The sequence below is a fragment of the Elephas maximus genome, chromosome 7 (assembly GCF_024166365.1).
Source record: "Elephas maximus indicus isolate mEleMax1 chromosome 7, mEleMax1 primary haplotype, whole genome shotgun sequence".
Lineage (NCBI taxonomy): Eukaryota > Metazoa > Chordata > Mammalia > Proboscidea > Elephantidae > Elephas > Elephas maximus.
In genome coordinates this window covers 129,702,101-129,726,079 of record NC_064825.1, presented here as the reverse complement: position 1 = coordinate 129,726,079, position 23,979 = coordinate 129,702,101, and the positions used below count along the sequence as shown (strand labels likewise).

Sequence of the window (23,979 nt, the reverse complement as noted above, 5' to 3'; positions counted from 1 at the left end):
CGACAGCACCTAACAACAACAACGAGATACAGTATTAGCTAATATTATTAAAATCTCCATTTTAAAGTATTTGGTAAGCGATCATGCAGGTAGCTTGTGGACATGGCAAAAATTGCAGGATAACATAAAGAAAAAAAAATCAAACCAGTTGTCAATGGCAGGACATCGCCAGGCCCTTCTTCCAAGCTTCCCTAGGTGGGTTCGAACCTCCAACCTTTCAGTGAGTAACCCAGCACTTCACCACTGGCATTCCAGTGTAGCACACAATGCCTGAACCTTGGCCAAAGTTTTCAGACGGTGCTCCCTGGAGCCCCACAGCTCCGGGGCAGTTCCTGGGCAGGGCTAAGCAGCATGCGCTTTCGCTTCTGTTTCACAGATAGGGCTTCAAGATGTTGGAACAGTGTTCTGTGATTTTTAAAAATAACATTGACAATCATACAGCTACGAGTTGAGAAGAAAGGCTGAGGGGGACGCTGATCCCGTAGAATGGGAACCGGCAGTGGAAGCTGAGACGTTAGGTTAAATCCAGCTCCAGGGTCCCAGGGTGGAAGGGAGGGCAGAGGGTAGGCTGTGGGCCGACTCCAGGGGCGTCTCTGCAATGACCCAAAGGTGGGGAAGGACAGGCTGGGCCCAGGAGTAGAAGCACGTGGCTCTCCAGGATGCAAGGGTAGCTGGAAAACCACCAGCAGAGCTTCGGCGAGAAAGGGCAGGGTCCAAGGGCTGGGGCTAGAGGCGGACCCAGCAGCCCTAAAGGGGGAAACAGAGTGGGAGCAGAGCAACAGGAATCTAAGTCAAGACCAACCAAAGATAACCTCCAGCTGGCCCCAAGCATGTGGCATGAGGCACACAGGGTGCACCGTGACACCCCACCCTGTCTTGAAAGTAGCTTTTTCATGGGGAGCAAGCCTGACACTCCAGTGGGGGTGGGTAGGGGCTGAGGAGATGGGGAGTGGCCCCAGTGCTATTCCCTGGATATCGGTCACCCATATGAGGGGAACTTGGCTGGGCTCCTCCATGCCCCACTGGCCTCAGAATCACAGCCACTGATCCCTATCTGGGTGTATGTCAGGCCTGTGCCAAGCACTGGATTTACTAGATAAAGATTCTTTTGCTTGTGAGTAAAAGAAGCCGACTGAAGCCAGATTAAAAAAAAAAAAAAAAAAAAAGCAATGCACTTGGAGGATCCAGAGTGTTTGTTTCCTGAGTCCCAGCAGGAGGCAGCTGGCTCAGGAAAGGCCCCGGAGCAGGGACCCCAGAGTGACAGGGGTTCTGTAGCTGCTGTAGGTTTTCCTGTGTGTCTGTCTCACTCCACCTCCTCAGCAGACCAGCTTTTTCTGCCACGCACTCGACAAGGCGAGGGCCACCTGCAGTCCCCACGTGTTAGGGATTGAATTGTATCCGCCTAAATTATATGTTGGAAAACTAGCCCCTATTATCTGTGGATATAATCCCATTTGGGAATAGAATTTTTTTATGTCAATGAGGCCGTATCAGTGTAGGGTGTGTCTTAAACCCAACCACTTTTAAGATATAAAAAGGACAGATTTAGGCACAGAAGCAAGGAAGCAGAGATGGGGGAGGAGAGATGCCAAGTCACGTGAAGCTTGCCCAGAAGCAGAAACTGAGAAGGGACAAGACCTTCCCCCAGAGCACACAGAGAGCAAGCCTTCCCCTGAATTCCGACTTCTAGCCTCCAAAACAATGGGAAAAGAGGTTTGTTTATTAAAGCCCCCCACGTGTGGCATTTCAGTTACAGCAGCACCAGGAGCCTGACAGCCTAGTCACAGGAAGAAGATCTGCTCCAATTTCTCAGGGAAAGGACTGATTGGCCATCGAGGGTCAGGCATCTGATTTGGCTCCAATCTGCCCTAGCAAGGAGGGGGTCAGGGCACAGATGTTACTGCAGCAGCCCCTCATGGAGAGGCTGATGGGGCCCTCAGGGGGTGTGTGCGTTTCAATCAGGTTTGTTTGGCTCTAATGCCCAGCGGTGGCCCGAGATGTGGTGCACAGAGGCAGAGATGGCCATTAAGGGACAGGGAGGCAGCGACAAAACACAAAGTCCCGTATGAAAAGCTTTAATTTGCCAAGGGAACATTTACAGCAACCCCTACCCACCTGCACGCTAGTTCTCCCATGGCTGGGCAAGCGAGGCCTCCCTCGGCTCCTTCTGGACATGGAGGCTGCTAAGCTGAGAGGGGACAGGATTAGGCTGAGGCCTGGGCTCAGAGGTGGGCAGGGGGCTGGGCCGGGGGCTGGGCCGGCTGCTTTCGGCCCTGGCCAGAGATGGGCCGGTCCCGCTCCTCCCAAATGGTGAGGCCATCGCAGGTGCAGATCTGTTTGGGGTTCTGGAACAGGCCAGCAGAGCGTGCGATGATGCCACAAGCCAACCTGCCAGAGAACACGAGGTCAGGGGCGACTTGTTGGGGCCCCTCAGGAATCTAAGCACACAGGCAGAGCACAGCCTCCCGCTGGGGCACATGACTCACCTCTCGCCAGAGTTTCCAGTGACCTTGGATAAGGGGTGGCTACCGCGACCCAGGTCATCCTCTCCCTCATCGATAACCAGGCTGCGGCCAATCACATCCCACACCTTTGAGGGGGAAGTGACGCCTCAGACAGGTGGGCCTGTAGGAAGGGCTCCCACCTTCTTCCCCACCTTACCTTCAGCTTCTCATCCTCCATCCTGAAGATAGCTCGGCCTTCAGCATCAGCATGCACATTTCCCAGGTCTCCAAGGTGCTGGAACGGGACCCAGTGGGGCAGGGTCAGGCGGGGCACAGCTGCTGTCTCCTGGCTTCCCAGTATCTGATTCCCCTTCCTCCCCTTCCAGAAAGTACCAATCCTCCTGAAGGCATAGTCCGGTGGGATCAAGGAGTGGCCCAGGACTCAAGGCAGACAACTGGACACACCTTCTCCAGAGAGAATGACAGGGAGCTGAACACAGCGCCTGACAGTCCCCTCATTGGACCAGACTATTCCTCTTATGAGGCTGCTGTTCAGCCCTCTTCCCAGCTTAAAACTGATTTCTGCTCCTGCTTCTTTCCAAGCCACATCTCCAGCCTCCTGTTGGCTCTGTGAGGCCCTGGAGGTCAGCCAGTAAGGCTGGCTTCCCTGACTATCCAATGCAGCCAACATCATCTCCCGGACTCCCAGCCTTGAGGCACAGAGAAAACACAAGGGGCAAAGGGTTTGTCCTGCTCCCATAGCTGGCTCTGCCCACCTTCCCCTTGAAGGCAATATAAAATGTCATCTCCCATCTACCGAGCACCTCCTATGTAAAAACACTCTGCTAGGCACTGGGGAAGGAGTCCTTGCAGCCCAATGGTTAAGTGCTCGCTTGCTAACTGAAAAGTCAGTGGTTCGAACCCTCCAGCCGCTCTGTGGGAGAAAAGACCTGGCAATCTATTCCTGTCTGCTCCTGTAAAGATTAATCCATTGTCATCAAGTCAGTTCTGCCTCATATCGACCCTATAGGACAGAGTCGAACTGCCCCATACGGTTTCCAAGGCTGTAATCTTTTTTTTTTCCCTAAATTTTATTTTGTTGTTGTTGAGAATATACACAGCAAAACATACACCAATTTTACAGTTTCTACATGTAGAATTGAGTGACATGGATTCCATTTTTCCAGTTGTACAACCCTTCTCACCCTCCTTTTCTGAGTTGTTCCTCCCTTATTAACATAAACTCACTGCCCCCTGAAGGTCCTATCTAATCTTTCGAATTGTTGTCATCAATTTGTCCCCATATAGACAGTTCTTAAAAGAGCATAATGTTCAAGGCAGAGTTTTTTTTACCAGTTAAGCAAAACTATTGTTCAGTTTTAAGATGACTTCAGGGGATATTTTTGGTTTAAGGTTTAAAGATTATCTCAGGACAATAGTTTCAGGGGTTCATCCACCCTCCATGGCTCCAGAAAGTCTGTTCTGTATTTTCCCCCTTTTGATCAGGATCCTTGTCTTAGTCATCTTAGTCATTTAGTGCTGCCATAACGGAAATACCACAAGTGGATGGCTTTAACCAAGAGAAATTTATTTCCTCACAGTAAAGTAGGCTAAAAGTCCAAATTCAAGGCATCAGCTCCAGGAGAAAGCTTTCTTCCTCCCTGTCGACTCTGGAAGAAGGTCCTTGTCCTCAATCTTCTCATGGTGGAGGAGCTTCTCAGGCACAGGGACCCTGGGCCCAATGGACACACTCTGCTCCTGGTGCTGCTTTCTTAGTAGTATGAGGTCCCTACTCTCTGCTAGCTTCCCTTTCCTTTTATCTCTTGAGAGAGAAAAGATGGTGCAGGCCACACCCCAGGGAAACTCCCTTTACATTGGATCTGAGTAAGGGTGGTGTTACAATCCCACCCTAATGCTCTCAACATAAAATTACAATCACAAAATAGAAGGCGACCACAAAATACTGGGAATCACGGCCTAACCAAGTTAAAACACATAATTTTGGGAGGACACAATTCAATCCATGACAATCCTTCTATGGAATCTTAAAGTGTTCAGTAATGGTAACCAGGCACCATCCAGTTCTTCTGGTCTCATGGCAAAGGAAGAAGACTGTTCATGGAGGCAATTAGGCACACATTCCATACCCTCCTCCAGTTCCTCACTCTCCTTCCTCTGTTGCTCCAGGTGAGTAGAGACCATTGTACCAAGGCTATAATCTTTATGGGAGCAGACTACCACATCTTTCTCCTGTGGAGCAGCCGGTGGGTTCAAACCACTGACCTTTCAGTTAGTAGCCAAGCGCTTAACCACTGTGCCATCAGGGCTTCTTACTCCATAAAGATTACAGCTTAGGAAACTCTGTGGGGCAGTTCTACTCTGTCCTCTAGGGTTGCTATGAGTTGGAATTGACTCAATGACGTAACGACAACAAGGCACTAGAAGGGGTGAGGCAAAATATATGGTCACTGCCCTCGAGGACCTTGCAGCATGATGGGAAGCAGACATGGAAGCGACTAGTTTCCATGAAACAAGGGGTAGGTACAGCAATTAGCATGTTGTTCTGGTGATAGGACCTTGCTGGTGAGCCACAGAGACCCACAGCTGTTGAAAATAAATTGTCCCCAACCTGACACTTTGAACAGATGCAAGCTCCTGTGTTAATGTGGCCAGTTCACACGAGCTTGCTGCTAAGCCACAGAGCAGGTCACTGCTGGGGCCAACAAGTATCGGGAAGTACCAGCAACACTTTTATCTTGCCTTCCAAGGGGGTATCTGCTGCTTGCACCTGGCATGTCTTGTTATGCCTTGCGTTGGAGGCTTCAACGGTAGAAAGACCAAGATGGGGAAGTGATACAGAAGCTTGACGGGCATTTCCAGGGCTGGGCTGAGGGAGCCTGGCAGTGTGGCTTGGAGGATGATCTGGCAGCAGGGTCAGAAGCAGCAGCCGTTCCAGGCCTCCCCTCAGCACAGAGGCCGGTGGACTGGGCCAGAGGAGGGTTCCTCACCCAGAGACACCTGTGCCCTCAGGCACTGGGGAGCCACAGAAGGTCTCAGGTAAGGACGTGGCATAATCACTAGGCTTCAGAGCAATTCCTCCAGTTCAGTGTCTGACGGGAAGCCTGGGGTGGGGGGAGGAAGGGGAGAGGAGGAAAAGAAGGTTCGAGACCACCTAGGCAACAGGCAAGGGGCATCTAAGTTTGGACTGAAATTTCCACACTGAATTCATTCCCACCTGGGCAGAACCCCAGAAGCTGCAATCTAGTACATGGCAGCCTTGTCCGCTCACCTGCTTGCTCAGTTCCTCCCCTGTCTACATCAAGGGCTTGGGACCAGTACAGCGGCTGACTCCAGTCCCTGTGGACTCCCTGCCCCAAGAGGGGCCCAGGGTGAAGGCACAGGTCACAAGGGAGGCCTCCTGCCTGTCAGACACCTCCATGTCATCATTTCATAAGACGCGGGGCTTCTAGTTCTCACTCTTGCTGTTTCAGGCCTCGAGGGCTCTACACATAGCTTCCTTGGCCAGGGCTGCCATTCCGCTCTCACCTCTTCATCTGCCTAATTCCCGTGCATCTTTTGAGCTCAGTGAGGTAGATAGTCTGTAAGATTGACACCTCCTCCTCCCCATGTTCCAAACCAAAACCAAACCCATTGCTGTCTAGTCGATTGATCCACAGTGACCCTACAGGGACAGAGTAGAGCTGCCTCATAGGGTTTCCAAGGCTGTAATCTTTATGGAAGCAGACCGTCACATCTTTCTCCCACAGAGTCACTGGTGGGTTCGAACTGCCGACTTTTCAGTTAGCAGCCAAGTGCCTAATCGCTGACCATTCAGTTAGCAGCTGAGGGCTTAACCACTGAACCACCAGTGCTCCTTTCCCCATATTCACACCCTTTGTAATCCCCTCTCTTTGCCTGTGGGCTGGACTTAGTGTCACTGCCAAGGCTAGGTTACACAAAGAGTGTGGCCTCAGTCCTGGACAGCTGCTCTCACTCCCGGGCTCTGAGGGAAGCCCTAGGGAAAGGCCCACACAACAGAGAACTCATGTCTCTGGCCAACAGCCAGCGAGGACCAAGGCCAGCCAACAGCCATGTGAGTGAGCTTGACGTAAACTCCCCCCCACGGAGCCCTGACATGACTGCAGCCTTGAGACTGAGAAAACCCTTAGCCAGAGACCCCCAGCCAAGCTGGGCCCCAACTACAGACCCACAGAGGTAACCACGAAGTAATAAACATTTGTTGCCTTAAGCCACTACGTGTCGGAGCAGTTTGATTTTTGGCAGTAAATAACAAATGCACTCAGCATGAGCATGGCACCGCCAGCTGGGCCCCACGGAAATGCCTCCCCAACATCCCAGAGAGGGCAAGTAACAACATGTGCCCGTTAAAAATATCAGACAGCTGTCAAAAGCCCAAAAAAATCAGTTATGTGAATCAAAACTCTGAGAAAGACTTACGAAACACACAATGTTTTTGTGGCAAACTTTCATCGAGACAGAGAATAAAAACAAGCTGGTCTGGAGGTGACCTGGCACAATTGGAGAGGTCTGAAATGGCAGAGCCACCAGAACTGGGAATAGGCTTCCTTTGATTCTGCTCAATGTTCGTGCAGTCACTCAGCAGGTACCCAGCCCTGCTTGTGGACCAGGCCTTCGAGGCTTTAGGGAGATGGTTCCCAGGCGTATCAGGCACAGCCCTTGCCCTCCAGTAAAGATAAGCACGCAAGCATTGCCTCCGACATACACAGAAATCTTCAGGGAAGAGCAACGTGGGGAGGGAAGGAAATGAGATAGGGCTGTGAAGTTGGGACAGTGATGACACTGAACTCTATGGAGCAGCAGTGTGTCATAGCGGTCAGAGGTATGAGCTCTGGAGCCAGACTGTTTGGGTTCATGTCCTCTCTTTGCCACTTCATACCACTGTACCCTATGCAAGTTACTTTTCGTGCCTCTGTTTCTTCAACTTTTAGACAGGGATGACAATAGAACCTATCCTGGAGGACTCTGCGAAGAGGAAATTAGTGAAGTCATGCAAAGCACTTTAGAAAAGTCTCCGGCATGTGGCAGCCCAATAAATCTGAGGTATTACAGGGCTTACAGGGGTAACCTGGTTGCGGGGAGGCGTAGGAGACAGGCCTTGAAGCTGGGTTTGCTTTGACTCTGAGACCTGGGAGAACGTAAAGAGGAGACACCAGTTCCCAGGATTGGGAAGAACCTGCCCTGATGCTGTCTCCGAGTGCAGGATGAACGTCCGCCACTGGAGCGGAGGGTATGGTCTTAAGCTTTGTATAGTGGAAACTCTCATGCCAACTCCCGACAACCTCCTTATATATAACAGAGCAAAACATTGCCCAGCCCTGAGCCACCCTCACAGTTGCTGAATTGTTGGTATGTTTGAGCGCACTGTTGCAATTATTGCGTCAATCCACCTTATGGAGGACGTTGCTGTTACTGGGTGCTGTGGAGTCCATTCTGACCCATAGTGACCCCATGTGACAGAGCAGAACTGCCCCCATAGGGTTTCCTAGGCTGTAATCTCTACAGAAGCAGATTGCCAGGCCTTTCCGCCTGGCAGGTGCGTTTATACCACCAACCTGTCAGTTAGCAGCAACGCATTAACTGTTGCGCCACCAGGACTCTTTGTGGAGGACTTAAAAAAAACCATCGCTTTTGAGTCAATTTCAACTCATAGTGGCCTTTAGGGCAGAGTAGAACTGCCCCATACGGTTTCCAAGGCTGTAGTCTTTACGGAAGCAAACTGCCACATCGTTCTCCCATGGAGCGACTGGTAGGTTTGAGCCACCAACCATCCGGTTAGCAACTGAGTGCTTAACCACTGCACCACCAGGACTTCATTGATTTATTTTTACAATTACCTTCCTCTTATGGCTGGATATACTGGTTTTCCTTTTCCTGTGGTAATATCAAGTTTCTTTTTAAAAGTAAATCTACTTAATTACATGAAACAACATCTTGATTTGCTTCAAAATAATGGTGAAGTGGTAGGGGTATAACTGAAACAGGACTGAGCACCGAGCTGGTAACTGGTGAAGCAGGATGATGGAGGCATGGGGCTTTATGACACTAGGTTCTCTAGTTTGGAATATGTTTGAGACTTTCCATGATAAAATAAAAATAGCCAGAAAGATAAAATAACTGTCATGGATTGAACTGTATCCCCCCAAAATATCTGTCAACTTAGCTGGGCCATGAGTCCCTCCCCCCCGCCACCCCAGTATTGTGTGATTGTCCACCATTTTATGGGATTTTCCTATGTGCTGTAAATCTTATCACTATGATGAAATGAGATGGATTAGTGGCAGTTACATTGATGAGATCTACAAGAATAGATAGTGTCTTAAGCCAGTCTCTTTGAGATATAAATGAGAGAAGTAGAGAGACGGGGGGCCTCACACCACCAAGAAAGCAGTGCTGGGAGCAGAGCGTGTCCTTTGGACCTGAGGTTCCTGCACTGAGATGCTCCCAGACCAAGGGAAGACTGATGACAAGGACCTTCCTCCAGAGCTGAAAGAAAGAGAAAGCCTTCCCCTGGAGCTGGCGCCCTGAATTCAGACTTCTAGCCTACTGGACTGTGAGAGAATAAACTTCTCTTTGCTAAAGCCATCCACTTATGGTATTTCTGTTATAGCAGCACTAAGTGACTAAGACAATGACTAAAAAGTAAACTTAAATAAAAATACTGAGTAAGAGAACAAAAAGTACGCAGATAAGGCAAAAATCACCGAGGTAGAAAGAAGCTCACTGAAAAAGCACCGATTCTCAGTGAAAAATGAAATTCCAGAACCAGGGATTGTAATCTCAGGGATGGCCTTTAGAGTTTAGCAAAAACTTTCAACTTCCATACCTTCCTTCTCAGGAAGCTTTCTCCCACTTCCCTGCCCTCCGGTGGGGGCAGGGGTTTGCTCTGAGCTCTCAGGGCCTCTTTAGGCTCCTGCAAGCGTTATCTTACTGCACTGCCACCCCAGGATTCTCCGTGGTCTCCCCACTAGACTGTGAGCTCGTGAAGGGCAGGCACTGGGCCATGTTGTATCCCCTGGGTCGAGATCACAGAAAGTGTCAATAGATATTTCTACGGTGAACAAGATAAGGCCCAAAAGTAATCACTCTAAGGCTCCAAGAGCTGCCTGCCCTGCCTCTGGGACCCTCGGTTCTCTCTGCCCCAACCACAGCCCAGGCCAACACTTACCCGGTCAGCATCCTGGGGGCCCCCATGAGACGTTCCATCAGGGTTAAAGTGGTCCCCACAGCTAAGAAGAGAAGGTACCAGATGGGCAGGGAAACAGCAGCTCACAGGCCAGTTAAGCTTATTTAAGGCCTGAACTAGGTTTCTTTCATCCATTCATCCACCCATCCATCCAACTAACAGGTCCACTCTGTGCCAGGCTTTGGGCAGAGGCACTGAGATGAATCGGACACGGTTTCTACCCTCAAGAAGCTTCTGGTCTAAGGGAAGACACAGATGTCATAGCACAACACACACTATGACATGGACACCCTCCCCTTCCTGTGTCTAGGAGTCACCTTCCATTTCTGACACAGTAATGTGGTTACGAGCAGGGGCTTCAGGATCAGATTTTGGTTCAATCCCAACTCTGTCTGTTATATGTCTAGGTGCTACAAGGAAGATTCCAGACCACTTACCTGGCACAGTTGCTGGTCAGGTCGCCATACTGATGGACATGGAGGCCATGCAGACCAGGCTCCAGGCCATCAATGGTCCCTTCGATGAGGCAGCGCTCTGGGCTCAGCTGTAGGAAGCGCACCACACCCTGCACGGGGCCAGCACCCCCCAGAATGGCAACTGCTGCTCCCAGATTCTCTGCAAGGTATCAGACATCTGGCTGGCTCACTTGCTCACCCAGCCCCACCCCTTCATCGCCTGGGGAACAGCATGGAAAGATCCCACATACTTTCATACCTTCCCGAAAGCCGCTCCAACCCAGGGCCCAAGATTTGTCCTTACAGCCAGACTGGCCCCAGATCCAGGCCACCTCCCTCCGCAACTGGCCGAAGCCAAAGCCATAGTGGTCACTCACGTAATAGGCTACTGCCCATGCCCTTGAGTACTGCCTGGCGCCCTGTGCCCTCTAGGAGGGCCTGCACTTTTGGGCTGGGCAGGGTGGTGTGTACCAGGACCATCTGGTTCTCCAACTGCACCTCCACGCCCTGGACACCTGGGAGGAGAGAAGCCAGAGGGCAGCGGTGGGGCTAGGCAGCCCTGTGCTGGGGGTAGAGAAGTTCCCACCCCACCTCCACCAACCTTCCCATGGCAGGAGGCAAGGCAGGAAATGGCTCTCAGGCGCTGACTTGCTTGCCTTCTAACTGGGTAGCCTTGGGTAAGCGGCTTAATCTCTTGGAGTCTTTCTTTACATATAAAGTGGGGATAACACCATCTCCTTCCCTGGACTGCTTGAGTCCTTATCACGTGCCAGGCATCGTTCACAACTTTTTTTTTAAAATAATATTTTATTGTGTTTTCGATGAGAGTTTACACAGCAAATTAGGTTCTCAGTTAACAATTTCTGTACAAATTAGTCAGTGGCATTGGTTACATTTTTCACAATGTATCAACATTCTCATTAATTCGATTCTGGCTATTCTATTTCCAGTAATCACATTTCCCTGCACCCTTACCTTCTCATCTTTCCTTTGAATGATTATTGACCATTCAGTCTCATGTAGATTTTTTTTTTTTTTAAAGAAGCACAGTATTCAAGGGTTATACTTTTTATTTTATTTTATAAGCCACTCTGTTATTTAGCTAAAAGGTAACGGCAGGTGACAGTTTCGGTTCAAGATTTAAAGGGTATCTCAGGGCCATAGTCTTGGGGATTCCCCAGGTTCAACCGGTCCAATAAGGCTGGGCTTTAAAAAAATTTGAGCTCTGTTCCACATTCTTCTCCCATTCTATCAGGATTCATCTACTGCGGCTCTGATCAGGACAGCTGTTCGTGGTAGCTAAGTACCATCTAGTTCCTGTGGTCTCAGAGTAGATGAGGCCGTGGTTCATATAGACTATTAGTCCTGTAGATTAGTTTCTTCTCTGAGTCTTTGGTTTCCTTCTTTCTCTTTTGCTCTGGACGAGTACAGACCAATAGTTGTATCTTAGATGGCTGCTCACAAGCTTTTAAGGCCCCAGACACTACTCACCAAACTAGGATGTAGAACATAAACTTTATGAACTATCTTATATTAATGGACTGAGTGTCCCATGAGACTATGGCCCTAAGCCTTCAAACCCAGATGGCCAAATTCACAAGTTGTTTGGTTACGTCTAAGAAGTATCTGTAACTGTGCCCCCTCTGTGGTTCATTATACATATGAATATATGTTCATGTACACACATGACCGCATATACACACATCTATATATGTATACATATGTCCAAAAAAAACCAAAGCAAACCCGTTGCTGTCGAGTCGATTCCGACTCAGCAACCTTATAGGACAGAGTAGAACTGACCCCATAGAGTTTCCAAGGAGCACCTGGTTGATTCTAATTGGATTCTAACTGCCAACCTTTTGGTTAGCAGGCATAGCACTTAACCACTACGCCACCAGGGTTTCCATACATATGTACACACATCTATATACCCATACACATATATGGATACATACGTACATACATAACCACCCACATTTTGGGGGGGGGGTTGTTGGTGGTGTTCATAACTTTTGAAGCAGCATTATTCATAATAGCCAAAAGGCAGAAACAATGCAAATGCCCATCGGAAGATGAATGGATAAACAAAATGTGGTATATGCACGTTGTGTTGTTGTTGGGGGTCATGCAGTCAATTCCGATCCAGTGACACCATGGGACAGAGTAGGACTGCCCCATAGGGTTTTCTAGGCTGTAATCTTTACGAAAGCAGATCGCCAGGTATTTCTCCTGAGCACTTAACGGTTTGTGCCACCAGGGCATACAATGGAATATTATTTCCTCCATAAATAGAAATGAAGTTCTGATGCTTGCTACGACATGAATGAGCCTGGAAAACATTATGTTAAGTGAAAGAAGCCAGATACAAAAGACTTTATGCTGTAGAGTCCATTTATATGAAATGTCCAGAATAGGCAAATCTATAGAGTCAGAAAGTAGATTGATTAGTGGTTGGCTAAGGCGGGAGGTGACAGCTTAAGGATACGGAGTTTCTTTTTGAGGTGATGAAAATTTTCTAAAAGTAACTGTGGTAGTGGTTGCACAATTCTTTGAATATACTCAAACCACTGAATTGCATATTTAAATGGGTGAATTGCATGATATATGAATTATATCACAATAAAGCTGTTATCAAAAAAAGGGGAGGGACTATTATCATCAACAGGAGGTAATGTGCATGGAACACACACACTGTGGGCCAAGCCCTCTTATAAGTGCTTTACCTATGGAATGGTTAATTTTATGTGTCAACTAGGTTAGGCCATGATTCCCAGTATTGTGTAGTTGTCCTCCATTTTGTGATTTGATGTAATTGTTCTCCATTTTGTGATTTGGTGCAATTGTCCTCCATTTTGTGATATCATGTAATTATGTATTGTAAATTCTAAACCTTTATATGTTGATGAGGCAAGATTAGTGTGGGGTTTATCTTGAATCACTCCCTTACTAAAGGGCATGACTCAAGTCACAGCCTTACCCAAGTCACCACCTTGCTAACTAAGGGGAGTTTCTTTGAGGGTATGGCCTATATGCAATATATATGGATGCTCTGGCAAAGCTCTTTCACACTCTGGATCCTACATCTGCCTTGTTATCATCAGGTTCTTGGGACCTGAGCCAGCAGCCTGCCACCTGACCTGCCAATTCTGGGATTTGCCAGCTTCTGTAGCCCTGTGAGCCAGCAGCCTATCACCAGACCTGATTTGCCAGGTTCCACAGGCCTGCGAGCCAGCAGCCTGTTGTCTGACCCGCCAATTTGGGTTCATCAGCCCCTGCAACCACGTAAGTAAGGAGAAGCCTCCAGACTGCCACCGGACCCACGGGTTTGGAACTTGCCAGCCTCCACAACCATGTGAGGCATTTCCTTGAGATGAGTACACACATATACACATATATATACACACACACATATATGCTTCACTGGTTTTGCTTTTCTAGAGAACCCAGCCTACGGCACCTATATTCATTCATTTGAAACTCAGATGAACCCTGTGAGTTGAGTAGTAGTATCCCTGTTTTGTAGAAGAGGAAACTGAGGCACAGAGAGATTTAAGAGACTTGCTCAAAGTCACACTATAGTAAGTTATGGAACCGGAATCCAAGCCCTTAACCCAAACACTCTGCCCACCCTGAGACACAGCCCACGGGCTGGGCTGGGACCCCCTCCTCTGTCCTCCTGAAGTGACACTATCTGATGTATAGTTTAACAAATCAGTTTGGCTTTCATGTGAGAAATCTATTGGGGGGGCCAACAGAGGCAGCAGGGAGCCCACAAAAGAAGTTCTTGTTTGGTTTGGGGAGAGATGAGCTAATTCTCTGCTCCCAAAGTAGGAGGGGTAGAAGCTCCTTGCAACTATGGACCTCCAGAGCGCTTCACCTGAGTCTGACCGAGAAGGCAGGCTCCCCAGCCAAGCAGCATCTGGTGAACCCCAAGTGTGCCTGAGTAGGAACCAAAGGAAACTCCAGAAGGTGAGCCTTGGGCCGGGGCTCGTCCCACTTACTCCTGGAAGAAGATCAGAGCCCATTTCCCCAAGGCCTCAGCCTCTCAGATAGGGCTGCGCTCACTCCCTATGCATTCTGAGAAACTACACTTCCCTGCCCAGCCCATGAGAAAGCCAAGCTGTTCTGGACCAGATAACGCACAGTCATATAGTTACTGTACAATCGTAGAGATAACGCACGGTCATGTAGTTACTGTACAATCATATAGATAACGCACGGTCATGTAGTTGTTATCTGGTACCTGAGAAGCCTGCTGAGGGCTGAAAATTGCCCTGCGTTCGACAGAAAGTCTAGCTGTCAGCTCTCTTAGCAAGAAAGTTTCACAGGAAGTGTAGGGCCTTACATCCTGGGAAAGCTCTGGTCAGAACACACCACGCATCCGTAGAGTGGCTTGATCTCCATCAGACTCTAAATCCAAAACCCTAAATACAGACTCTAAGCAAACTCCACCTCGAGGTCTGTCTCCTATACCTCCCACCAACCAGATCACCCCCTGTAAACCCTTTATTATAGACTGAATAATGTCCCCCAAAATATGCGTTGTAAATCCTAACCTCATGTCTGTGGTTATAATCCCATTTGGGAATGGGATGCCTTTGTTATGTTAATGTGACAGGATTAGTGTCGGGTGTATTAAGGAAGCAGAGATTGGGGAAAATTCATACCAAGCCACATGGCAATCTCCAAGGAACCAAGAAACAAGCAGAAAAGACAAAGTATCTTTCCCGACAGAGAAAGCCTTTGCCTAGAGTCAGCATCCCGAATTCGGGCTTCTAGCATCCTAGACTGTGAGAATATAAATTTCAGTTTGTTAAAGCCACCCACTTTCAGTATGTCTGTAATAGTGGCACTAGATAACTAAGACACCCTTGCTCTCCTAACACCTGAGATTTTTTGGGCTCTCACATGCCAGACTTTTGTAAAGCACTTTACATGTCTTCACTAATTTCCTCTTCACAAAGTCCTCCAGGATAGGTTCTATTATCATCTCCGTTTAAAAGTTGAAGAAAGAGAATGAAGAACACCAAAGACACAAGGTAATTAGGAGTCCAAGAGACAAAAAGGGCCACATAAACCAGAGACTACATCAGCCTGAGACCAGAAGAACTAGATGGTGCCCAGCTATAACTGAAGACTGCCCTGACAAGGAACACAACAGAGAACCCCTGAGGGAGCAGGAGAGCAGTGGGATGCAGACCTCAAATTCTCATAAAAAGACCAGGCTTAATGGTCTGACTGAGACTAGAAGGACCCCGTAGTTCATGGCCCCCAGACCTTCTGTTAGCTCAAGACAGGAACCATTCCCAAAGCCAACTCTTCAGACAGGGATTAGACTGGACTATGGGATAGAAAAAGACACTGGTGAAGAGTGAGCTTCTTGGATCAAGTAGACACATGAGAGGATGTGGGCAGTTCCCGTGTGGAGAAGAGATGAGAGGGCAGAGGGGGTCAGAAGCTGGCCGAATGGACACGAAAATAGAGAGTGGAGGAAAGGAGTGTGCTGTCTCATTGCAGGGACAGCAACTAGGAGTATATAACAATGTGTATATAAGTTTTTGTATGAGAGACTGTCTTGGTTTGTAAACTTTCACTTAATGCGCAATAAAAATTGAAAATTAAAAAAAAAAGTTGAAGAAACAGGGGCACAAAAAGTAACTTGCATAGGACACAGTGGTAAGAAGTGGCAAAGAGGGGATATGAACCCAAACAGTCTGGCTCCAGAGCTCATACCTCTGACCACTATGACACACTGCTGTCCCATAGAGTTCAGTGTCATCACTGTCCCAACTTCACAGCCCTACCTTATTTCCTTCCCTCCCCACGCTGTTCTTCTCTGAAGCTTTCTGTGAATGTCAGAGGCAATGCTTGTGTGCTCATCTTTACTGGAGGGCAAGGGCTGTGCCTGATACGCCTGGGAACCATCTCCCTAAAGCCTCGAAGGCCTGGTCCACAAGCAGGGCTGGGTACCTGCTGAGTGACTGCACGAACATTGGGCAGAATCAAAGGAAGCCTATTCCCAGTGCTGGTGGCTCTGCCATCTCAGGCCTCTCCAATTGTGCCAGGTCACCTCCAGACCAGCGGACTTTCAGGAACCTGGAGCGGCATAAGATGGTACAGGGCCAGGGCTGCTGTTTCCTTTGTCAAGCTACTACTGTTTCCCAAGCTAGAACTGTTTTCCAGGGAAGTCCCTCTGTAGGAGGGGCTGTGTTCGGCCTGGCTCCTAGGGCTCCAGAATATCTGAGGTTCAAGCCAGCTCATCCATCATTCAGCAAGTACAGGGCTGAGAGCTGGACTCTAGGCTCTGCCTCTGGGTAGCTGTGTGGCTCTGAGAATATTCCTTCCTCTCTTTGAGTCTCAGTTTCTGCTTTATCTGTAAAATAGGAGTCGGGTGGCAGAAGAAATTTGCCTATCCCCTCCCAGAAGCCTCGGGACGGCCGTCCAAAGAACACTTTGTCTCTTACCTTCCACCCCTTGCAGTGACTTGCGAACCGCATCCACACAGCTCTGACAGGTCATTTGCACGGCGAACTCCAGCTGCAGGGCCAGCAGGGACGGGCCGATGAGAGCTGGGGACCGAGGTTGCCTGACCCTGTTCCACCACCTCCCCTATGACCACCCCCAAAGGCCTGGGGGTCACGCCCCACTTGACCCCTCTTCAAGCGCCCTCTTCATGATCACTCATGATCATTCCAGGACCGTAGTCCCAAGCCCGGGCACTCACACCAGGGGCCCTGCTACTCTCGCACCCCAAGATCACCCCGGGTCCCAGGCTAGTTAACGATCACCCCAGAGGCCGAGGCTCCCTGCTCCGCGAGGCTCCCATGGGACGCCTCGACTCTTACCGTGCAGGCGGTCCCGTTGTCTCCCGAAGCCGACGCCATCCCGGACCTTGTCACCGGCCACAGGACTGAGGCGCGCCCTGGAGCAGCGACGCGGGTGCCCAGAAAAGCAGAAGCCACCCTTCGCCCCGCCCCCAAGTGCGTGCGCACGCAAGGCCTTGCCCCCGACGTCTACCGGGCGACGCGCACGGGCTGCGCAGGCGCACTCGGGCCGCCCGGCCCCTGGTTGCCTTAGTAACGGCTTAGCTTCTTCGCGCAGGGACTGTGAGCCCCGCCGCTGCCAAGATGGAGCCCCGGAAGGTGGAGTCCGAGCTCCAGCGGTTTTACCACCGGTTGCTGCAGCCACTGTCGCTCTTCCCCCGCAGGGCGACGCCCGCAGAGACGCAAAAGGTCCGGACGCTGCAGGCCCTGCCGCCCACACAGCTGTCGGTGGCGTCGCTGTGCAGCCAGGTAGCCGAGCGGCTGGCCCGCAGCGGGTTGACGGCGCGGGTGTCTCCCGAGAGCCGGCTCCGCCTCACCCAGGTCATCCTGGACGAGCTGAAGTGCAGCTGGCAGGAGCCTCCCGCCGAACCTGGTCTGAGCCGCCAGAACAACCAGAAGCTGCGGGAGCGGCTTCAGGCCCACGTGCTGCTAAGCAGCGAGCAGCTCTTCTTACGCTATCTGCACCTGCTGGTGACCCTGTCGGCCCCCACGGGCGTCTTTACCGAGCCAGCCACCCTCACCCGCCTGGCCGCCAGCCTCGCCAGGGACTGCACGCTCTTTCTCACCGGCCCCGACGTCTACCGTTGCCTGCTCGCCGACTTTCAGGCCCTGCTGAGGGTAGATCGAGCCCGCGGCGGCGTGAAGGAGCTGAGCCGCCTCAGCCCCAGGGAGGCTTTGAAGCTCTGCCCGATCCCGTGGCCTCACAGCACTGGCTTCGCCCATGTGCCCTGCTCCAGCCTCAACCTGAACTACCTCGTCCACCTCAGCCGCCCTTCAGAGTTTCTCGGCGAACCCGGAGTGGACCCTCTGAAGGAATTGAAGGCCATCCCCCAGTTGAAGAGAAAGACTCTCTGGCCGCCCTCCACGCCAAAAAAGAAAGACAGGGGTTTAATTTCCTCACAGATTGAGCCACAACCCAGCTACATGGTGACTCCCTCCGGCCAGGCTGCTCCCTCCGCCCAGTCGCCCATCTACCCCCAGCTCCGGAGAGGCCGGTCTATGCCCTCTCTGCGTGAGGGCTGGAAGCTGGCAGATGAGTTGGGCCTTCTCCCACTACCCCCTCGCACCTTAACGCCACTGGTCCTGGTTGCAGAGAGCAAGCCAGAGCTGGCAGGGGACACTGTAGCTGAGGATCTGAAACAGATGCTGAAGAAGCTCAAACTGGAGTGGCCTCGCCACCTACCGCTGGACTCAGACCTGCCCCCGCTCCTGGGAGCCCTGACCCGCCGACCGGCCGCAGGGCACCGCCTGAGGAAGCTGCAGAGGGTGTTGAAGGCCTTGGAGGAGGAAGAAGCCTGCAGCCAGCAAGACCGCCAACCCCCCAAAGCCCCTCCACTCCACCCACAGCCTGTGACCGTGACTCTGAAACTAAGAAATCAGCTAGTGGTTGAGGCAGCTGCCGTGCGAATCTCTGACAGAAATTTTGTGGACTCCTTCCACGTCGAGGGGGTTGGACTCCTGTACAACCACTTGGCCGGCGAACTGGACCCCAGACTTGTTGAAGAGATGGATCATGACCACTTTGTTGGCAGTAGCACCCGAGAGGTCTACAAGGAGTTGATGAGCCGTGTCTCTACTAACCACCTCCATTTTGACCAGGGGCCCCTGGTTGAGCCTGCAGCAGATAAAGACTGGTCAGCCTTCCTGTCCTCAGCCTTTCTCCGTCAAGAAAAACACCATCGCATCATCAACCCTGAGCTGGCGAATCTTTACAGCCGGGGAGCCAACAGGCTACTCTCCAACGCTGACAAGGTGTCCTCCCTCACATCATTCCACGCATACAAAAGTTGGGACCAGCGGTCCACCAAGCCCTCGTGGATGCACTGGTGGAAAACCAACCTGTCCAAGGAGGACTACTTCAGGTACCTCACCACCCAGGAGACGGATTTCCTCCACGTCATCTTCCATATGTATGAGGAGGAGGGTCTCATGGAGTTGGTGGTCCCTGTCAAGGAGTCCCTGGAGCTTCAGCACCCTCCCCCCTTACTAGAAGAGGAAGAGCCCTGGGACTTTGTGCCGGGCGAGTGGGATTGCAACATAGTGCTGCAACACGGCCTGGGAACTGCGAGGCTTGACCTCCTGGGCGGCGACTGCCACAAAATCCAGAGCCTGCAGAAGCAACTGGAGCGGCTGTGGTTCTTGCTTGAGGTCCCCAACGAGGACCGGCTGGACATGGCCATCAAGTACAGCTCCAACGCCCGTCTGATGCAGCTGCCTGCACTCATGAGTGCCTGGGAGCGGGCCCTGCAGCCCATTCAGCTGCGGGAGATACTGCTGTCAAAACTGGAGTGGTTTGAGCGGCAAGCCTCCAACCCCAATCGCTTCTTCCAGAAGTCTGACGTGGGTCTGAGTTGCCTGCTGGAGGAGAATCATATCCGCAGCCATCTGCAGAGGAAGCTCAGGCAAGTGGAGGCCTCCTTGGTTCCCCTCCTAGAGGAGATCGAGTTAGTCTTTGATGAGCCAGTGACCTTCAGGGGGCGGCGCTACCTGGACAAGATGAAGCGCGACAAAGTGGAGATGCTCTACTGGTTGCAGCAGCGCCGGCGGGTCCGCCACCTGGTCCGGACCCAGAGGGCCTCCCACCCCCAGGCAGCCCAGGCCAGGAGGCTCAGCAGCCAGCATTTAGTAGCTCCCGGGAACACTCCCATTACCCCTTGACCCGTCCAAGCGCCCTCACATCCCTCCCTGAGCCCCAGACGCCCAGCCACTCATCTGGACCTCTTGACTGCTTTGGAAGAAAAAATATGGGTCTCTACACCTGAGGGTGCAGGCTGCAGAAACATGTGCTTCCAGACTTGGTATAGACAGTGAAGTTCGTGTAAAAGAATCCCTCGGCCCAGTGTTCCCACTTATATCGAGCCATGCATAATACAGCCAAAATCTTACGTATCGAAAGAACTGAGATGGGTCATCCCCTGGAGTTCCTTGTGATGGAACGTGTCAGATGGGACAATGAAGCTTAGCATTCCTATCACATGTCATTGAATTGGCTGATTAGAGCCCCACATCGAGAGGCTAAGAGAAAAGGCCCTGAAGTGAGCAGATGTAGGCTTAAATCCTGGCTGTGACTTTGGGCAAGTTACCTAACTTCTCTGCACCTGGGCCATCCTGTGTCAAATGAAGGGGTTGGATCCAGGTTGTTACTTCTTCCAGTTCCAGGACTTCCAGTTCTCACATGCTGTTGGTAGAGCTAAATTTTTTTTTCATTAAAACTTTAGCAGTTAATACAAGCACATGGTACAAAATACACAAGGGACTGTACTGAAAAGTGAGTCTCCTTTCCATCCCTGCCTCCAGTGCCTCAGTTGCCCTCCCTAGGGATCACAGCTCTTACCAGGCTTTTTTTTATGTATCTTTCCATTCATTTCCTTATTCAGCAAATACTTACTGAACATCTACTAGGTGTTAGATGCTTGGTGTATATCAGTGAACAAACAAAGATCCCTACCCTTTGTAGGGTTTACATAAGCATAGTACCTAAGCATATTGAGAAAGAGAATGTTAGAAGGTGGTAAGGATTGTGGGGAGTCAAGGGGTGCGGGCTGTAGTTTTAAATACTGCTCAGGATAGGCCTCACTGGGAAGGTGAGATCTGAGCAAAGGCTTGAAGGAGGTGAACAAGTAAGCCTTGTGGAAATCAGAGAACAGCTTTCCAGAGGGAACAGCCAGTACAAAACCCTAAGTCAGGAGTGTGCCTGGGGTGATCCAGGAACAGCAAAGTAGCCAGTGTGGGTGCAGGGAAGTGAGGGGGAGAATTGAGTCAGAGGGGTCATGGCAAGGTGCCAAGGGGCAGGTTAGATTATGCAAGACCTCAGGTCATTGCGTGACCTATTCCAGACATAGTCTCTGCTATGTGAGCGTATATTTATAACTACACCAATGGGAACACACCGTACCCCCTGTGTGGCACCTTGCTGTTTTGGCCTTATATGTCTCCGGCTTATTCAATATCAATATGTGCTTTATTCTTTTTGACAGCTATGTAGTATTCTACTGTGTGTATTTATATTTTATTTAACCAGTCCCTTATTATTGAACATTTATAAACAAAACCAATGCTCTAAAAAATATCCTTAGTCATTCACTTAGCAGATGCAACTATATAGTTTAGAATCCCTGGAAATGGAACAGTTACGTATAAGCATTTGTAATTTTGATAGACATTACCAGTTGCTCTCCACAAAGGTTGTAACAATTTACACTCTGATCAACATTGCATAGTGTATTATCAAATTGATCTCTGCCAACCTGGTCAACCTGGTAGGTGAACAGTGGTATCACATTAGGTTTGTGATTCTCATTTCTCTTACTCATTAAGAGGCATCTTTCGTGTATTTAAAAGCTATTTGTGTTTCCTCTTCTGTAAACTGTCCCTGCCTTTTTCCCACTTTTCGATTGGTTTTGACTTTTATTTTCTTGATTTTTCAGAGCTCTTTATATATATTTTTTGTTTTTTTTTATTTTTTTTCTTTATATATTCAGGATATTTAGCCTACATGTTAGTAATTAACACTAAGATATTACCGTGTGTAGAACACTTTCCCTGCATAATTTTTTAGACTCCTCACAACCACCTTGTGAAGTGTGCGTTATAATCTCCATTTTACAGCTAAGGAAAGGAAAGCTCAGAAAGCTTAAGTTACTTACTCCGAGCCATGAAGGTAGTAAATGGGAGAGCCAGGACCGAAGACCAGGTGTGTCTGATCTCAAAGCCCATATGTGTAACATGTAGTAAGAGAGCTGACACAACCATGCCTGCACAGGTAGCATGAGAGCCTCAGAGAGGACCCGTTTTCCAAAGATTTCCTTTACTCACCATTCGCTAATATATAACTGGCCCAACTTCAGGTTTTTGTTTTGTGTTGCTTTCCCAATAAAAGAGTACCTCCCAAACTTTTCCCACCAAAGTGCCACTTAGAATGGAGGAACATAAACCAGCATCTTGGTCAGCAATAGAGGGATGGGGGGAGGGTAGGGAGTACAGTAGAAGCAATGCTAGCCTGAAAGGCCTGAGAAATTTTTTTTGAAGTCTACTTTTTTTTTTTTTTGCCCTGGTGGCACAGTGGTTAAGAGCTACGGCTGTTAACCAAAAGGTCAGCAGTTCATATCTACCAGCCACTCCTCGGAAATCCTACGGGGCAGTTCTACTCTGTCCTGTTGTTGTTGTTGTTAGGTGCCGTCAAGTCAGTTCCGACTCATAGCGACCCTATGCACAACACAAAGGTCCTGTGCCAACCTTACAATCATTGTTATGCTTGAGCTCATTGTTGCAGCCACTGTGTCAATCCACCTTGTTGAGGGTCTTCCTCTTTTCCGCTGACCCTGTATTTTGCCAAGCATGATGTCCTTCTCCAGGACTGATCCCTTCTGACAACGTGTCTAGAGTATGTAAGATGCAGTCTCGCCATCCTTGCTTCTAAGGAGCATTCTGGTTGCACTTCTTCCAAAGCAGATTTGTTCGTTCTTTCAGCGGTCCGTGGTGTATTCAATGTTCTTTGCCAACACCACAATTCAAAGCCATCAATTCTTCAGTCTTCCTTATTCATTGTCCAGCTTCTACATGCATATGATGCGATTGAAAATACCATGGCTTGGGTCAGCCACACCTTAGTCTTCAAGGTGACAGCTTTGCTTTTCAACACTTTAAAGATGTCCTTTGCAGCAGATTTACCCAATGCAATGTGTCATTTGATTTCTTGACTGCTGCTTCTATGGGTGTTGATTGTGGATCCAAGTAAAATGAAATCCTTGACAACTTCAATCTTTTCTCCATTTACCATGATGTTGCTCATTGGTCCAGTTCTGAGGATTTTTGTTTTCTTTATGTTGAGGTGTAATCTACACTGAAGGCTGTGGTCTTTGATCTTCATTGCTAAGTGCTTCAAGTCCTTTTCACTTTCAGCAAGCAAGGTTGTGTCATCTGCATAACGCAGGTTGTTAATGAGTCTTCCTTCTGTCCTGATGCCCCGTTCTTCTTCATATAGTCCAGCTTCTCGGATTATTTTCTCAGCACCTTGCTTTTTTGGCCTTATATGTCTCCGGCTTATTCAATATCAATATGTGCTTTATTCTTTTTGACAGCTATTGAATAGGTGTGGCGAAAGGATACAACCTGACACACACCTTTCCTGACTTTAAACCACTCAGTATCCCCTCGTTCTGTCCGAATGACTGCCTCTTGATCTATGTAAAGATTCCTCATGAGCACGATTAAGTGTCCTGGAATTCCTGTTCTTTGCAATGTTATCCATCATTTGTTACGACCCACACAGTCGAATGCCTTTGTATGAACTCTGTCCTATAGGGTCACTAAAAGTCGGGATCACCTCAATGGCAAAGAGTTTGGTTTCTTTTTGGTTTGGTGCAAAATTTACATTCTACTCTGTAATGTCTGTTTTAATGTAAAAATAAGCCTTGCGATTACTTGCCTTTGACTTAAGCTGGCCTTCCAGGCAGATATGCCATATTTATCATTCAGATTGTGGCTTCATTGTCTCTCCTGGCATACTGCTGCATTTTCCAGAAGTGACACATAACTCAAGTGAGAAACACCACAGCAGGGGTCAGCAAACTTTTACTGTAAAGGGCCAGATAGTAAATATTTCAAGCTTTATGGGTAACATGGTCTCCGTCATAGACTCAACTTTGCTATTGTAGTTCTAAAGCAATAATAGATAATATATAAGCCAACGGGCATGGCTGTGTACCAATAAAACTTTATTTACAAAAACAGACAGCTGGCCAGATTTGGCACTTGTGCTGTAGTTTGCTGGCCTATACGGTATAGCGTCAGTCCCTTTAAAAAGCAAA

At 49.4% G+C, this 23,979-nt stretch overlaps 2 protein-coding genes across 2 annotated transcripts; one reads left to right on the top strand and one right to left on the bottom strand.

The window, feature by feature from the left end:
* Window positions 1-1,971: 1,971 nt before the first annotated feature.
* On the bottom strand, window positions 1,972-17,106 carry CCS (copper chaperone for superoxide dismutase). The gene is made up of 8 exons (XM_049892591.1): window positions 16,973-17,106; window positions 16,592-16,664; window positions 10,502-10,639; window positions 10,107-10,284; window positions 9,652-9,712; window positions 2,662-2,739; window positions 2,487-2,590; window positions 1,972-2,388 (listed from the first exon to the last, which is right to left on the bottom strand). Exons 1-8 carry the CDS (start codon window positions 17,009-17,011, stop codon window positions 2,223-2,225), a joined length of 837 nt encoding a protein of 278 aa, XP_049748548.1. The 5' UTR covers window positions 17,012-17,106; the 3' UTR covers window positions 1,972-2,222.
* Window positions 17,107-17,239: 133 nt separating this feature from the next.
* Window positions 17,240-20,321, top strand: CCDC87 (coiled-coil domain containing 87). The gene has a single exon (XM_049889965.1). It carries the CDS (start codon window positions 17,255-17,257, stop codon window positions 19,826-19,828), a length of 2,574 nt encoding a protein of 857 aa, XP_049745922.1. The 5' UTR covers window positions 17,240-17,254; the 3' UTR covers window positions 19,829-20,321.
* Window positions 20,322-23,979: the final 3,658 nt, after the last annotated feature.

What these genes read in the sequence shown, in the direction of transcription:
- CCS (XM_049892591.1), bottom strand. Translation starts at nt 17,011, where the DNA reads ATGGCGTCGGCTTCGGGAGACAACGGGACCGCCTGCACG. An exon ending in ACAACGGGACCGCCTGCACG is followed by an intron (nt 16,665 to 16,972) that starts GTAAGAGTCGAG and finishes CTGGCCCTGCAG; the next exon opens with CTGGAGTTCGCCGTGCAAAT. An exon ending in GTCACTGCAAGGGGTGGAAG is followed by an intron (nt 10,640 to 16,591) that starts GTAAGAGACAAA and finishes CTCTCCTCCCAG; the next exon opens with GTGTCCAGGGCGTGGAGGTG.
- CCDC87 (XM_049889965.1), top strand. Translation starts at nt 17,255, where the DNA reads ATGGAGCCCCGGAAGGTGGAGTCCGAGCTCCAGCGGTTTTACCACCGG.